This window comes from Mobula hypostoma, chromosome 30, assembly GCF_963921235.1.
Source record: "Mobula hypostoma chromosome 30, sMobHyp1.1, whole genome shotgun sequence".
Classification (NCBI taxonomy): domain Eukaryota; kingdom Metazoa; phylum Chordata; class Chondrichthyes; order Myliobatiformes; family Myliobatidae; genus Mobula; species Mobula hypostoma.
The window spans coordinates 4,657,589-4,674,729 of record NC_086126.1 but is presented as its reverse complement, the minus strand read 5'-3'; the positions used below and the strand labels follow the sequence as shown (position 1 = coordinate 4,674,729).

The 17,141-nt window shown below is 48.1% G+C and overlaps 1 protein-coding gene across 7 annotated transcripts in view; it reads left to right on the top strand.

The window, feature by feature from the left end:
* Window positions 1–16,733, top strand: part of pola2 (polymerase (DNA directed), alpha 2) — a 249,450-nt gene extending 232,717 nt beyond the window's left edge. For all 7 annotated transcript variants that reach the window (XM_063036321.1, XM_063036322.1, XM_063036319.1 and 4 more), the window contains 3 exons: window positions 8,780–8,839; window positions 12,054–12,180; window positions 16,112–16,733. In XM_063036321.1, the coding sequence (XP_062892391.1) occupies window positions 8,780–8,839; window positions 12,054–12,180; window positions 16,112–16,261 (337 nt within the window). In that variant the 3' untranslated portion in view covers window positions 16,262–16,733. The remainder of the gene's footprint in view (window positions 1–8,779; window positions 8,840–12,053; window positions 12,181–16,111) is intronic.
* Window positions 16,734–17,141: the final 408 nt, after the last annotated feature.

Here is a 17,141-nt window from a genome sequence, read left to right as displayed (position 1 = left end):
GGGGAGAGGAAGAAGGAAGAACTTGTGGAGAGGATGGTAAAAAGACAAATAATCAATGGAATGATTCTTGCAACTAGAACATTGTTAGGACATAGAATATTACAGCACAGTTAGCCCTTCAGCCCACAATGTTGTGCCAACCTTTTAACCCACTCCAAGATCAGTTTACAGTCCCGGTGACCCTGGTTCAGTCAGAAGTTTATCCGTTCTCCCCATGACCCCATGGGTGCCAGTTAGTACAGCACAGAAACAGGCCCTTCAGCCCATCTAGTCCACTAGTCACAGGCATCCAGTCAGAGAGGCAACCATCTACAATCACTCTCTGTCTTCTCCCTCAAAGCCAGTATCTAATCCAATTTACTACCTCATCCTGAATGCCGAGCGACTGAACCTACTTGACCAGCCTCCCATGCAGGACCTTGACAACGTCCACTGCCTTGCCTTCATCCGCTTTCCTGGTACCTTCCTAGAAAAGCTCTAGGTTTTTGCTCATTGTAAGTTGATTGGACATTGTAAGTTGTCCTGTGATTAGGCTAGGATTAAATCGGGGGATTTCTGGACAGCACAGCTCGAAGGGCTGGAAGGGTCTGTTTCACACTGTATCTCAATATATAGGCATCCGTTAGTCTCATGAGACCATGGATTTGCGCCTTGGAAGGTTTCCAGGGCGCAGGCCTGGGCATGGTTGTATGGAAGACAGGCAGTTTCCCATGCTTCAAGTCTCCCCTCTCCACGGGACCGATGTTGTCCAAGGGAAGGGCATTAGGACCGATACAGCTTGGCACCAGTGTCGTCGCAGAGCAATGTGTGGTTAAGTGCCTTGCTCAAGGACACAACACGCTGCCTCAGCTGAGGCTCGAACTAGCAACCTTTAGATTGCTAGACGAACGCCTTAACCACTTGGCCACGCGCCAACACTCAATAAATAAAATAAATACACAGGTGCAGAAATTCCAGGAATGAAAGGGTTAACGTATGAGAAGTATTTGATGGCTCTGGGCCCGTACTCACTGGAGTTTAGAAGAATGAGGGGATGGGATCTCATTGAAACCAATTGACTATTGAAAGGCCTGGATTGAGTGGATGTGGAGAGGATGTTTCATACAGTGGGGGAGTCTAGGACCAGAGGGCACAGATAGAGTGGATGTGGAGAGGATGTTTCCTATAATGAGGGAGTCTAGGACCAGAGGACACAGATAGAGTGGATGTGGAGAGGATGTTTCCTATAATGAGGGAGTCTAGGACCAGAGGACACAGATAGAGTGGATGTGGAGAGGATGTTTCCTATAGTGGGGGAGTCTAGGACCTGAGGACACGGCCTCAGAATAGAGGGACGTCCCTTTAGAACAGAGAAGAGGAGGAATTTCTTTACCAGAGGATGGTGAAACTGAAATTCATTGCCACAAGCAGCTGTGGAAGCCGAGTCACTGGATATATTGAAAGCGGAGATTGATAGGTTCTTCGTTAGTAACAGCGCCAGAGGTTACTGGGAGAAGATAAGGTAATGGGGCTGAGAGGGATAATAAATCAACCATAATGAAGAGAAGACGCGAAGGGCCCAATTCTGCCCTTATGTCTTAAATGTCCCTAATGTATCTGCCTCTACCACCACCTCTGGCAGGCATTCCGTGCACTAACCACTCTTTTTTTTTAATTCATATACCTTTGACAACCCCCTTGTACTTTCCTCCAAAACCTTAAAATTATGTCCTCTTTTGTAAATGTTATGAAAGGTAACATGCAGTCTGCGATTTGCATTCTGGGAAGACTCAGTTGAACCCTGAAGGTTTTTAATCCGAGGTTCTTTTGGAAGTCAGGAGGGAGGCACAAAACCTGGTGCTTCACGATCGCTTTGTTAAGCGTTAATAGAACAAAGGAAATTGAGAAACGGGCAGTGGTAGATGTCTTGTAAGTGAAGGGACAGAGATGGTCAGCTCTTGTACTCCATCGATAAGAGGCATTCCATTCAAATTCGCAGATAAGAGTCAACCAATCGGATAGCCCCTATTCAAATAACGCAGCACCTGAGAAGCTTCCAGAGCTTTCCAGAACATTACAAAGAACTGCAACTGCTTGGGGACATGCTGAACAACTGCATGTACAGACTGTGAGCACTAGGGGGCACACTGAACAAATGCATACACACACTGAGCTGCTGCTTATACACACTGTGACCACAAGGAGGCATACTGAGCAACTGTATTTTTAATCCCTCTCAACCAGACTGCTGCTTTCTCTCCGTAACCTTTGTTGCCCTTACTAATCTAGGGCCTATCAACCTCCGCTATAATTATACCCAGTGACTTGACCTCCGCAGCCACCTGCGGCAATGGATTCTGATCAGCGGTCCGAACTGTGAGAAGACGTAGGTCACTCAGGTTCACCAAATGAGTATATAAGGCACCGATTCGCAGCAGTTTTGTTGATTTGAGCAGTGGCCAACCAGCAATCGGGATTGTTCGGCAAGGAAGGGACAAGCGGGAGCAGTCTTTGTTGGAGCGGGCAGTGTTAGAGTGGGAATTTTGAGGCTTTACCTCCTCGGCTTCAGTGAGGGAAGGCGAAAAGGCTGTAGTTAGATTCTTTACCCTAGTATATTTATTGTTTTCCTTTGTTCAGTTGGAACAGTAGAAATGCCAGGCAGGATAGTTGAAAACGCAAACAACAGGAATTCTGCAGATGCTGGAAATTCAAGCAACACACATCAAAGTGCTGGTGAACGCAGCAGGCCAGGCAGCATCTTTAGGAAGAGGTGCAGTCGACGTTTCAGGCTGAGACCCTTCGTCAGGATAGTTGAAAGCTCCTCTTGCGGGATGTGGGAAGACAGGGAGACTTTCAGTGACTCTGACGACTACAACTGTGAGAAGTGCATCCAGCTGCAGCTTCTAACAATCCACGTCAAGGAGCTGGAGTTGGAACTACAGAGGGAAGGTTTCCTAGTGTTGCACGGGTGGTGGGGGGGGGGGGTTGCGGTTAAACTAGAGTGCCAGACCAGATGTAGAGAGGTTGTGGAGACAGATATTGGTAAGACAAAGTCAGGAATCAAAAGGTTGAGCCGACAGTCCACGGGATTTAGAGGAACAAATCTGTAGAGAGGTCGATGACTGTTGCAAAAAACACAAGGTGATTTTAATTTTCCACATATTGACTAGGACTCCCATGCAAGGACTAAATGGGATAGAGCTCGTCAACTGGGTTCAGGAAATTTTCCTTCATCAGCACGTAGAAATCCCAACGAGAGACTGTGCAATACTGGATCTCCTCTTTGGGAATGAGACAGGGCAGGTGACAGAAGTTTGTGTAAAGGGAACATTTTGCATCTAATGATCACAATGCCATTAGTTTCAAAGTAAATATGCAAAGAGATAAGTGTGGTCCACAGGATAAAGGGCAATTTTGATGGTATCAGAAAGGATCTGGCAAACGTGGATTGGGACGAGCTGTTTTCTGCCAAAGGTGGGCTTGGTAAGTGGGAAGATATAAAATTTTGAGAATGCAAAGCTTGTATGTGCCTGTCTGGATAAAAAAACCAAGGATAACAGGTTTAGGGAACCTCGGTTTTTGAGGGCTATCGAGGCCCTGGTTAAGAAAAGAGTAGATAGGCAGACAGGAACAAATTAGGGACTTGGGGAGTACAAGAAATGCAAGAGAACACTTAAAGAAATCAGAGAACTGAAAGAAGGCATGCTGTGAGGCAAAGCAACAGCGAGGTCATAGTCCCTATACAGGTTACAGAAGAGGAAGTGTTTGCTGTTTTGAGGCCAAATAAGGTGGATGAATCCCCAGGACCTGACAAGGTGTACCCTCGGACCCTGTGGGAGGCCAGTGCAGAAATTGCTGGGGCCCTGGCAGAGATATTTAAATCATCCTTAGCGACAGGAGAGGTACCAGAGGATTGGAAGATAGTTCATGTTGTTCCACTGTTCAACAAATGCTCTAAAAATAAATCAGGAAATTATAGGCTGGTGAGCCTGACAGAGAGCGTAGTAGATGGTTGCCTCTCTGACTGGAGGCCTGTGACTAGTGGAGTGCCACAAGGATCAGTGCTGGGTCCATTGTTGTTTGTCACCTATAGCAATGATCTGGATAATAATGTGGTTCACTGGGCCAGCAGATTTTTGGATGACACCAAGATTGGGGGTGTAGTGGACAGCAGAGAAGATTATCAGAGCTTGTAGTGAGATCTGGACTGGCTGGGAAAAATGGCAGATGGAATTTAACGCAAATAAGTGTGAGGTGTTGCACTTCACTAGGACCAACCAGGGTAGGTCTTGCACAGTGAACGGTCAGGCAGTGCAGTAGAACAAAGATATCTAGGAAGAAACGTCCATAATTCATTGAAAGTGGCGTCACTGGTTGGTCGGGTCATAAAGAAAGCTTTTGGCACATTGGCCTTCATAAATCAAAATAGTGAGTACAGGAGATGGGATGTTATGTTGAAGTTGTATAAGATGAGTGAGGTCTAATTTGGAATATTGTGCGCAGTTTTGGCCACCTACCTACAGGAAAGATGTAAAGAAGATGGAAAGAATACAGAGAAAATATACAAGGATGTTGCTGGGTCTGGAGGACCTGAGTTATAAGGAAAGATTAAATAGGTTAGGACTTTATTTCTTGGCATGTGGAAGATTCGGGGGAGATTTGAAACAAAATTATGAGAGGTGTGGGCTGGGTAAATTCAAGCAGGCTTTTTCCACTGCAACCAGGATGAAAGGTGAAAGTTTAAGAGGGAACATGAGGGGAAACTTCTTCACTGAGAGGGTGGTGAGAGTGTGGATCAAGCTGACAGCACAAGTGGTGGATGTGAGCTCGATTTCAGCGTTGAAGAGAAGTTTGGATAGGTACATGGATGGGAGGGGTATGGTCGATGGGAGTAGGCAGTCTAAATGGTTTGGCATGGACTAGATGGGCCAAAGGGCCTTTTTCTGTGCTGTATGACTTCTCTATAACTCTTAATTTCCATAAATCCCTGGCTAAGGAAATTCCTCCTCATCTGTGTTCTAAAGGGACGACCTTCTATCCTCTCCACGTCCACTCTATCCAGGCCTTTCAATATTCGATAGGTTTCCATGCAATCTCCCCTCATTCTTCTAGACCCCAGCAAGTACAGGCCCAGAGCTGTCGAACACTCCTCATACGTTAACTCTTTCATTCCCGGGGTCATTCTCATGACCCACCTCTGAACCCTCTCCAATGTCGGCACATCTTTTTTCTCGGCTAAGGGGCCCAAAACTACTCGCAATTCTCCAAGTTCGGTCTGACAAGTGCACCTGAGTTCAAGAACCGTGAGGTAATGCTACAGCTCCATAAAACCCTAGTTGTAGACCACACCTGGAGTATTGTGTTCAGTTCCGGTCGCCTCCGGTCGGAAGGATGTGGAGGCTTTAGAGAGGGTTGCAGAGGAGATTTACCAGGATGCTGCCTGGATTGGAGAACATGTCTAGCTGGATTAAAGAGGAAAGGTTGAGCAGCTTGGGGCTTTCTCTTTGGATGAGAAATGAGTTGATAGAGGTGTGCAAGATGATGAGAGGCATAGATCGAGAAGATTGACATTTTCCCAGCTTGGAAGTGGCGTAATATTGAGGAGATTGGAGGGAGAGGGGAATATAAGAGATAGATTTTGGCACAGAGCGTGGTGGGTGGGTGTAACATCTTGCCAAGGATGGTGATAGAGGCAGATACATTAAGGGTATTTAAGAAAGTCACGTGGATGATATAGAAAAAAAGGGAGGCCCGTGTAGGAGAGACGTGGCCGGCTGGTGGCGTAGTGGCATCAGAGCCGGACTTCGGAGCGAAGGCTCCCGAGTTCGAACCCAGCCGGCGCCCCTGGCACGCTTTCCATCTGTGCTGGGTTGAGCGTCGAGGAAGCAACTCGTCCTTGTTAAAAAAAGAAATTGTCTGACACAGAAACATCAACAGCAAAAAGCTGATGGCCTTGTGCTCCCTCGTGGGTTTAAAGGGAATTTCTTCTTCTATGTAGGAGAGACGGGTTAGACTGATGTTGGAGTAGGTTGGAAGGTCGGTACAAACATTGTGGGCTGAAGGGCCTGTACTGCGCCAAGCAGTATAACTTATAGCAGCAGTGGTAGAGCGAAAAGTCGAGTTGAGTACAATGTCCTCCCAAAAGTTAATTCTGTTCATGGGGGACACCAGTGCACACGGGCAACTTGTCCTTTCTGAATTTCTCAGCCCCGGACTGCGAGTCTGAGAGTCCGGGGCCAAGGACTGGCGGCCGCCGGGCAGCCTGTCGTGTGTGTTGGGAGGGTGGGAAAGGGGGCTTTCCTTTGCCGCTGTTGGCTTGTTCCACTGAGCTGCTGCTTGTGTTCTGTCGGACAGCTTGGGCTTGGGCATGGGCATGCCACGTGGGCACTGGAATGTGTGGGTGACATTTGTGGGCTGACCCACCTCTCACACACACACACACACACACACATCCTCGTCTGTGTGGTGTGTGTCAGTTGACACAAGCGACACATTTCACAGTATGTATTGATATAAAATTAATCAATCAATTTATACATTTATAGACCCAACGCATAACAAATAGGCCTACTTAACCCTTGGCCTAATCACAAGACAGTTTACAATGATTAACTGATGATAGACAATAGGTGCAGGAGTAGGCCTTTCAGCCCTTCGAGCCAGCACCACCATTCACTGTGATCATGGCTGATCATCCACAATCAGAACCCTTTTCCTGCCTTCTCCCCGTATCCCTTCACTCCACTATCTTTAAGAGCTCTATCTAACTCTTTTTTGAAAGAATCCAGAGAATTGGCCTCCACTGCCTTCTGAGGCAGAGCATTCCACAGATCCACAACCCTCTGTGTGACCTACTAACCAGCACGTCTTTGGACTGTGGGAGGAAACCAGAGCACCCGGAGGAAACCCACGCAATTCACGGGGAGAACGTACAGACTCCTTACAGGTGGCGTCGGGAATTGAACTCTGAGCTCCGCCCGCGAGCTGGAATAACATCGCGCTGACCACTACGCTACCGTGGCGCCCCGCACGTGATTTATTTTAAAAATCTGCATCTGAAATTAACTTCAGTTGTGATCATTTGCCCTCTTCAGCCGATGTTAATACAGATGCTTTGTGGGTCTGGTCGTGTACATCAAGCTTGAGGTACGATTCAAGCAAAGAAAAGTATCAGGTTTATTATCACTGATGCATGTCGTGAGATTTGTTGTTTTGCAGCAGCACAGTGGAAGACTTAAAAAAAAAATTACAAAGTCACAATAAGCAAAATGCATAAAATAAAAATTTTAAGGGCTGAAGAAGGAATCTTGTCATGAAAATTGTAGCAGTACAGGGCATCACATTAATAATTAATGTAAGTTACGATAATGAGTGTCGAAAAATAAATAACGAGTCTAGAAAGAGAGCAAAGTACGGAGATTGTGTTGATGGGTTCATGGTCCATTCAGAAATCTGTTGGCGGAGCAGAAGAAGCTGTTCCTAAAGCATTGAGTGTCTGTTTTCTCTTCAGGGCTTGACATGTTGACAGTGGCTCTTCTGCACACCGCTGTTGTAACGTGCGGTTATTTGAGTTGCTGTCGCCCTTCCTGTCAGCTCGAACCAGTCTGGCCATTCTCCTCTGACCTCTCTCATTAACAAGGTGTTTTCACCCACAGAACTGCTGCTCACTGGCTGTTTCTTTTTGCTCTTCGCACCGTTCTCTATAAGCTCCACAGCAGGGGCTCCCAACCTCTTTTATGCCGTGGACCCCTTCAATTAACCGAGGGGTCCGTAGACCCCAGATCAGGAATGCCGGCTCGAGAAACTGTTGTCCCAGGAGATCAGCAGCTTCTGAGATACCCAAACCACCCCATCTGGCACCAACGGTCAGAGCCACTCAGGTCACATTTCCTCCCCCATTCTGATATTTGATCTGAACATCAACTGAACCTCTTGACCGTGTCAGCGTGCTTTTATGGATTGAGTTGCTGTCACGTGATTGGCTGGTTAGATATTTGCATTGACGAGCGGGTGTACCCAATCGGTCGGTGTGTACGTGCTCATTTAATTCCTCCTTAAATGATGCTAGCAGTTCACTTCCTCCTTCGTAGTGCCTTATTTTGTTTTCAACAGCCCCAGAGTTTCCCCTTCTGCAGTCTCTGCGCCCAGTCTTTCATCATCATCCTCCCCCCAAAGTCTCACTAACTGGTTCCTCAGCTTTCCTTGTTGCCACATCAGAGCCATCAGCATTTCTCAACAGCAATAAATTTCGCTAGCTTGCTCCACTAAAGCAGGTTCACAGTTGCGCACAGCCGCCATTGCGTAATCCAGTCGCGCGGAGCTGTGAACACCGCCCCGTCACCCCATATAAGCAGCGTAGACTCTGTCTACATATCCTTTTTCACTGGGAGAGCAGCCAGCATAATTACGGACAACTCCCACCTCCCATCTATGGAGAGGTGTGAGCGATTGGCGTCTTGGGCCGAGACCCAAGGAAAGTAAAAGGGGGAGGGCAGAAGTAGGTTCTTCAGAGGAGAGGGGCATCTCTGAACGCACATTGCGTCCAACGGGCTACGTCAGCAGAAGACCTCACCAGTTTCCTGCCCCTGTACCTAATAAAGAGGCCACTGGGTGTACTCTGCCAGAATTTAGAAGGTTTTAGATTTAGTTTTTGAGATGCTGACACCAAATGTTTATTGAGCTGGAATTTCCATGGTTGCTGGCAGCAATTCCATGCGGTTACTCTGTGGTCTTGGGAGTACGGGTGTCTGGATGAATGACTCATTATCCCGCTCTAAATTGTGCATGTTTCCGTCCTCAGTTCCCTCGGCGGCTCGGACCGATTCACAAGAATCCTCAAGCACATCCTGACTCAGAGAAGGTGAGCAGACCATCATTCCCCCCCACCACCACCGCCCCAGTGCCCCCTGTGCACCCCCCCACCGCCCCGGTGCCCCCTGCGCGCCCCCCCACCGCCCCGGTGCCCCCTGCGCACCCCCCACCGCCCCGGTGCCCCCTGCGCGCCCCCCCACCGCCCCAGTGTGAGGATTGGGAGCCTGTCTCGCCGTCCACTGCCCTGATGAGGCCACTCTCAAGTTGGAGGAGGAACACCTTATATTCCACCTGGGTAGCCTTCAACCCGATGGCATGAACATCGATTTCTCTAACTTCCTGTACTTTTTCCTGCTCCCCATTCCCTCTACTTGCATTCCATAAGACCATAAGATCTAGGAGCAGAATGAGGCCATTTGGCCCATCGAACCTGCTCTGCCATTTCATCATGGCTGATCCAATTTCCCTCTCAGCCCCAATCTCCTGCCTTCTCCCCGTATCTCTTCGTGCCCCGACCAACCAAGAATCTATGAACCTTTGCCTTAAATATACATAAAGACTTGGCCTCCACAGTTGCCTTTGGCAACAAATTCCACAGATTCACAGGCCTCTTGCTAAAGAAATTCCTCCTCATCTCCACTCTAAGAGGACAACCTTCTATTCTGAGGCTGTGTCCACTGGTCCTTAGATTCTCCCACCATAAGAAACATCCTCTCCACATCCACTCTATCAAAGCCTTTCACCATTCGATAGGTTTCGATGAGGTCACCCTCATTCTTCTGAATTCTAGTGAGTACAGGCCCAGAGCCATCAAACACTCTTCATATGACAAGCCATTCAATCCTGGAATCATTTTTGTGAACTTCCTCTGAACCCTGTCCAGTTTGACCACATCCTTTCTAAGATAAGGGGCCCAAACCTGCTCACGATACTCCAAGTGAGGCCTCACTAGTGTTTTATAAAGTCTCAATATTACGTCGTTGTTTTTATATTCTAGTCCTCTCAAAATGAATGCTAACATTGCATTTGCCTTCCTCACCACAGACTCAACCTGCAAATTAACCTTTAGGGAATCCTGCACAAGGACTCCCCAAGTCCCTTTGCACATCAGATTTTTGTATTTTCCTCTCCATTTAGAAAATAGTCAACCCTTTTATTTCTTCTACCAAAGTCCATGACCATACACTTCCCAACACTGTATTTCATCTGCCGTTTCTTTGCCCATTTTCCTAATCTGAGTCCTTCTGTCACCTCTCTACTTCCTCAAAACAACCTTCCTCTCCACCTGACTTCATATCGTCTTCAAACTTTGCAACAGTGCCATTAATTGTATTATCCAAATCATCGACATGTAATGTAAAAAGAATCGGTCCCAGCACTGACCCCTGTGTAACATCACTAGTCACTGGCAGCCAGCCAGAAAAGGCTTCCTTTATTCCCACTCTCTGCCTCCTGCCAATCAGCCACTGCATTATCCATGCTAGAATCTTTCCTGTAATACTGTGGTCTCGTAGCTTGTTAAGCAGCCTAGCGTGCGGCACCTTCTGAAAATCCAAGTACACAACATCAACCGATTCTCCTTTGTCTAACCTGCTTGTTACTTTTTCAAAGAATTCGAACAGATTTGTCGGGCAAGATTTTCCCTTGAGGAAACCATGCTGACTTCAGCCTATTTTATCACTCTGACTTCCCTCTTGCCTCGTCTCCTGACCTGCTTATACACCGCACCTCCCCGGTGCCCTTTCTCCCACGGTCCACTCTCCACTCCTCCCCAACATCTCCCAGCTTCTTACTTCATCTCCCAGCTTCTTACTTCATTTCCCTTCGGCTATCTTCACTCAGAGGGTGGCGAGAGTTGTGGAACGAGCTGCCAGCACAAGTGGTGGATGTGTGCTCGATGTCAACGTTTAAGAGGAGTTTGGATGGATGCAAGGATGGGAGGGGTATGGAGAGGTGTGGTCCCGGTGCAGGTCAATGGGAGTAGGCAGTTTAAAGGGTTTAGCATGGACTAGATGGGCTGAAGGGCCTGTTTTGTGCTGTACTTTTCTTTGACCCTATGACCTGTCAGTTTGCACTCCTCCCTTTCCCACAGCTTCTCAGTCTGGCTTCTGCCCCTTTGCTCTCCAGTCCTGACGAAGGGTCTCGGCCCAAAACATTGACTGCTTCCCCACCCCACCCCTCCCTCGTAGATGCAGCCTGGCCTTCAGAGTCCCTCCAGGGTTTCTGTGTGTGTTCCCTCTTCCCTTGGATGCCAACATCCAGGCTGTGAGTGGGTTCCTGCTCCTACTTCCTCGTGCCGACCGCCCCCCCCCCCCCACAGCAAATTAATTTCATTAGTTACACTTGCTGTGATGGAGGAGGTGGGTCTGTCGTTGCCGATTAACTGGATTCTAGAAACTCACACTCGTCCCTTGGCCACCTGTTACTTTCGAAACGAACAGCCGGCCCCTGCCAACACTCCGTTCTGAAGTCCAGACAGGGGGACGCCATTTCGCCTTTCACCCTTAACCTACGACCTCTTATTGATATCTTTCCCATAGTATGGACAATACAGTTTTAACTTCTTTTGCTCTACCAAGCTTTGAAAGCAGCCTTGTTTCCTCTGGAGAGGCAAAGGCTGAGGGGAGATCTGATAGAGGTTTACAAGATCATGAGAGGCAGAGACAGAGTGGACAGGGAGTATCTGCTTCCCAGGGTTGAAATGTCTCACACCAGAGGGCATGCATTGAAGATGAGAGGGGGTCGGTTCAAAGGAGGTGTGGGGCTAAGTTTTTTTACACAGAGAGTGGTGGGTGACTGGAATGTGCTGCCTGGTGGTGGGAGATGAAAATACATCAGGGACTCGTAAGAGATGTTTAGGTAGGCTTGTGAATGTGAGGAAAATGGTAGGATGTGGACATTGTGTGGGCAGAAGAAAAATAATTTAGTCATTTGATTGGTCCAGCATAACATTGTGGGCCGAAGGGCCTGTTCCTGTGCCATTCTATTTTCTAAATTGAGTTAAACAAAAGTCACTGGGAAACTACTACACTGAACCTTCCTGTTTCAAGGACTCTGTGGTTTGATGTTTTTGCTGTTTGCGCAATTTGTTGTTTTTTTTTCCACATTGGGTGTTTGGTGTTTTCTCTGATCGGGTTCCATGGTGTTTCTTTGTTTCGTGGCTGTCTGTGGGAAGACAAACCTCGGGGTTGTGCACTGTATACATACTCTGATAATAAATGGACTTTGAACTTGTCGACTGTCTGTTTCTCCACCTCCCGCAGCTACTACCCTCTCTACCCGCCTGCGGAAGACATGACCATAGACTACGAGAATTTCCAGATGCACGCACTGCTCCCTGTCACTCCCGATATTTTGGTCGTTCCCTCCGAGCTGCGCTACTTCGTCAAGGTGAGCACGGCTGCCGGGTAGGCCAAGACTGTCACCGGACAGGTAAACGTTCAGTCCGTTGCCTCGGACATCACCGAAGTGAAACCGGTGGGCTGGGTGCTGGTGTTTATGTGTCAACAAACAGAATCAGGTTTATTGCCACTGGCATTTTTGAAAGCGGGATTCTGTAGCTGCTGGAAATCCAGAGTAACACGCACAAAACGCTGGAGGAACTCAGCAGGTCAGGCGGCATCTGTGGAGGGGAATAAACAGTCGGATTTTCAGGCCGAGACCCTTCATTGGGGTTGGAAAGGAAGGGAGAAGCAGTTGGAATGAGGGGAGGGGATGGAGATAATAGACAATAGACTATAGGTGCAGGAGTAGGCCATTCAGCCCTTTGAACCAGCACCGCCATTCACTGTGATCATGGCTGATCATCCACAATCAGTACCCCATTCCTGCCTTCTCCCCATATCCCTTGGCTCCGCTATCTTTAAGAGCTCTATCCAACTCTTTCTTGAAAGCATCCAGAGAATTGGCCTCCACTGCCTTCTGGGGCAGAGCATTCCACAGATCCATCACTCTCTGGGTGAAAAAGTTTTTCCTCAACTCTGTTCTAAATGGCCTACCCCTTATTCTTAAATTGTGGCCTCTGGTTCTGGACTCCCCCAACATCGGGAACATGTTTCCTGCCCCTAGCATGTCCAATCCCTTAATAATCTTATATGTTTCAATCAGATCCCCTCTCATCCTTCTAAATTCCAGTGTATACAAGTCCAGTCGCTCCAATCTTTCAACATATGGCAGTCCCGCCATCCTGGGAATTAACCTCGTGAACCTACGCCGCACTCCCTCCATAGCAAGATAGGTGAGACGGGGAAGGGGGATGAAGTGAGAAGCTGGGAGGCGAAAAAGGTAAAGGACTGAAGAAGAAAGAATCTTCTTGTCATGAAATTTATTGTTTTACAGGGGTACAGAGCAAGATAATAAATCTCTATAAGTTACAATTAGGAATGTAGAAAAAATAAATCACGAGAGCAAAATACTGAGGTAGATGAATCATTCAGAAACCTGCTGGTGGCAGGGGAGCCAGAGCTTCCTAAAATGTTCAGTGTGTGTCTTCAGACTGCAGCTCCTCCCTAGCGGTAGTCGTGAGAGGAGGGCACAGCCTGGACGATGGATGATGCTTTCTTGTGGCAGTTCTCCGTGTAAACGTGCTCACTGGTGTTGAGGGCTTTGTCTGCGATGGACTGGGCCGTGACCACCACTTTCAGTGGACTTGCCCCGTTCCTGGGTGTTGGTGTTTCCCTACCAGGCCGTGATACAGCCAGTCAGGATACTCTCCACTGTGTTATAGAAGTTTGCCAGAGTTTTTGGTGGCGTGCTGAATCTACACAAGCTCCTAAGAACAAGGCATTGGTAAGGCCAAATTTGGAATATTCTGTACAGTTCTGGTCACCGAATTATAGGAAAGATGTCAATAAAATTGAGAGAGTACAGAGAAGATTTACTAGAATGTTACCTGGGTTTCATCTCCTAAGTTACAGAGAAAGGTTGAACAAGTTGGGTCTTTATTCTTTGGAGCGTAGAAGGTTGAGGGGGGGACTTGATAGAGGTATTTAAAACTATGAGGGGGATAGATAGAGTTGACGTGAAAAGGCTTTTTCCATTGAGAACGGGGGAGATTCAAACAAGAGGACATGAGTTGAGAGTTAAAGGGCAAAAGTTTAGAGGTAACATGAGGGGGAACGTCTTTACTCAGAGAGTGGTAGCTGTGTGGAGCGAACTTCCAGCAGAAGTGGTTGGGGCAGGTTCGATGTTGTTGTTTAAAGTTAAATTGGATAGATATATGGACAGGAAAGGGATGGAGGGTTATAGGCTGAGTGTAGGTCGGTGGGACTAGGTGAGAGTAAGAGTTTGGCATGGACTAGAAGGGCCGAGATGGCCTGTTTCCGTGCTGTAATTGTTATATGGTTATATAAGAAGTATTCAGAAATGTTGGCGAACTTTTAAGGCACATCTTGTACATGACACAATAAAATACAGCAGTCGCATCACCATCTGGTACAGAGGGGCCACTGCACAGGACTGGGAAAAAGCCGCAGACAGTTGTAAACTCGGCCAGCTCCATCATGGGCACTGACCTCCCCAGCATCCAGGGCACCTTCACTCGAAAAGGCAGCATCCATCGTTAAGGACCCCCATCACCATCTTCTCATTGCTTCCATCAGGGAGGAGGTACAGGAGTCTGAAGAGACACACTCAATGTTTTAGGAACAGATTCTTCCCCTCCACCATCAGATTTCTGAATGGACATTGAACCCATGAACGCTACCTCACTATTATTCTCCTCTCTCTTTGCGCTACTTCTTAATTTTTTTTCCTGCCCATTACGCCACGGGCATTGAGGGCAGCAATGAAGGTCCTCCGTCTCTGGCGGTGTTCGGGGCCTCCTTCATTGTGCCAGTAGCTTCCTCTCGGTTTTCACTACTGTCAGTCACGCAAGTCCCGGGTGGAGTCTCAGGAATACCGTCACACTCAGATGTAGAACGATTCTTCATTGCTGCTCCCGTAACAATTTTGTTTGACCGGTCAGGGTTGTTAGCCCTGAACCTGGAGGACTGGTGGACCACTCTCTGTCTGACCTCTACCCTTTGACCCTGTTTGGCATGGTGACCCTACCAAGAGCCAAAGCATAAAGCCCTGACTCCAGCCAACACAGCTCTCTGGGAAGTATTGCAATGTACAATTCACACAAAACAGCAAATTTCACAATATTAAACCTGATTTTTATTCTGATTCTACAGGCCTAGCGTGGGTAAGTGGGTCTAGTACAGATAAATGCAGTGGTCAGCATGGAAACTGTGGGCTGAATGGCCTCTTTCTGTGCTGTATGACTCTCGGTTCGTGAATACCTGACATGCAGACTGAGCCTTTGATCCTCCCTGTGTCGGAGTCATGGGAATTCCTTGAATGGGGTGTCACAGGTAGTAAACAGAGCTTTCGGCACACTGGCCTTCATAAGTCAAAGTACTGAGTACAGGAGATGGGATGTTATGTTGAAGTTGTCTAAGACGTTGGTGAGGCCTAATTGGGAGTATTGTGTGCAGTTTTGGTCACCGACCTACAAGAAAGATGTAAAAGAGATCGAAAGAGTGCGGAGAAAATTTACAAGAATGTTGCCAGGACTTGGCCCGGGTTTTAGGGAAAGGTTGAAAAGGTTAGGACTTTATTTTCTGGAGCACAGGAGAATGAGGGGAGATTAGACAGAGGTGTACAGAATTACGAGGGTAAATGCAGGCAGGCTTCTTCTACTCAGGTGGGTGAGACAAACTAGAGGTCATGGGTTAAGGGTGAAAGGTGAGAGGTTTAAGGGGAACGTGAGGGGAAATTTCTTCACTCAGAGGGTGGTGAGAGTGTGGAACGAGCTGCCAGCACAAGTGGTAGATGTGGATTTGATTTTGACGTTTAAGAGAAGTTTGGATGAAGGGTATAGAGGGCGCTGGGAGAGGCAGATTAATAGCTCAGCATAGACTAGATGGGCCGAAGGGCCTGTTTCTGTGCCACTCTAAACGTTAGCCCACATTTCGAAAGGTTGCTGATGGGTTGGAGTTCATGCTGTCTGAGGGAATTTGCCTTTTATGTAAGCAAAACGTACAATATGCTGGAGGAACTCAGCAGGCCGGGCAGCATCTATGGAACAAAGTACAGTCGACATTTCAGGCCAAGACCCTTCGGCAGGAAGAAGAAGAAGAAAGATGACCCGAAGGCGTTGACTGTACTTTTTCCCCCCATAGATGCTGCCTGGCCCGCTGAAGTCCCCCAACACTGTGTGTGTTGCTTGGATTTCCAGCACCTGCAGGTTCTCTCTCACCTGTATCTGTTATCCAGAACATTCAGGAGCCACTGATCCCGAATCCCTTTTTTTTGTCTGTGCTCTGCCCTGCACTAGGATGTTCTGGGCTGCGTCTGCATCAACCCCGGGAGGCTGACCAAGGGTCAAGTTGGCGGGACATACGGCCGGCTGTTTGTGCAGAGGCAGAAGAACGGGGAGACGGACAGGCAGACGCCCTGCGTGGCCGCGCAGGTGGTGAAAATCTGAACTGCCCCCTCTGATGCGCGTGGACGTGTCCAGTATCTGACCGCGGATGTGAAGGTGACACAGCTTCCCAAGACACCTAGATGTCTCCTGGTAGGACCAGGCATTCCTACTGGGATTTCTTCATCATCTGTGCCCTACTGGGGCACAGCTCAGCAGGGTCCTCTGTCCTGGGCCAGTCTTTCGAGCTGTCCCCAGGTGCGGCCCATCTTCGAAGATCGCTCCTCTCCCGGGTCTTTGTTGCCATTTCTGTACCCCTGGGCTTTTACAGGATGGGGTTGCCAGCCCCATGTCCGTCTCTCCTCCTTCCGCAGCCGGGCTTGGGACTGTCCACGGTGGTGCTGGAGTCTGACGTGCCCGATACAAAGAACTTGTCGAAACAAGGTTACAGTGGCCTAACACAGTTTTCCTCCCCCCCCCTTTGTTTATTTCCAGCTACCTAATGTGGCTTTCCCATGTAAATAAAATAATCTGATTTGCCTCACCAGGCGTGTGGTGTGTTGGCCTTGATTAGTTGGGGGAATTGAGTTCAAGAGCCATCAGATAAAGTTGTAGCTCTATAAAACCCTGGTTAGACCACACTTAAGAGGTTGATGGGTTCTTGATTAGTAAGACTGTCAAAGGTTAGGGGGAAAGGGCAGTCAGAATGGGAGGGGAAGTGAATCGGTCAGGGTCGAAAGGCAGAGCAGACTATAAAGATAAGTAATAGATTAGAGAATTAGCTTTTTTCCATAAGACATACAGTCCTGCGCAAAAGTCTTGGGTACATGTACTTAGCTTGGGCGCCTAATACTTCTGCACAGTACTGTATTCATCAACGTGAAGCGGGGAACGGGTTTGTAAATCTGGCAGGAGCAAAGGATGTTGGGAGTGGCGAGGATGG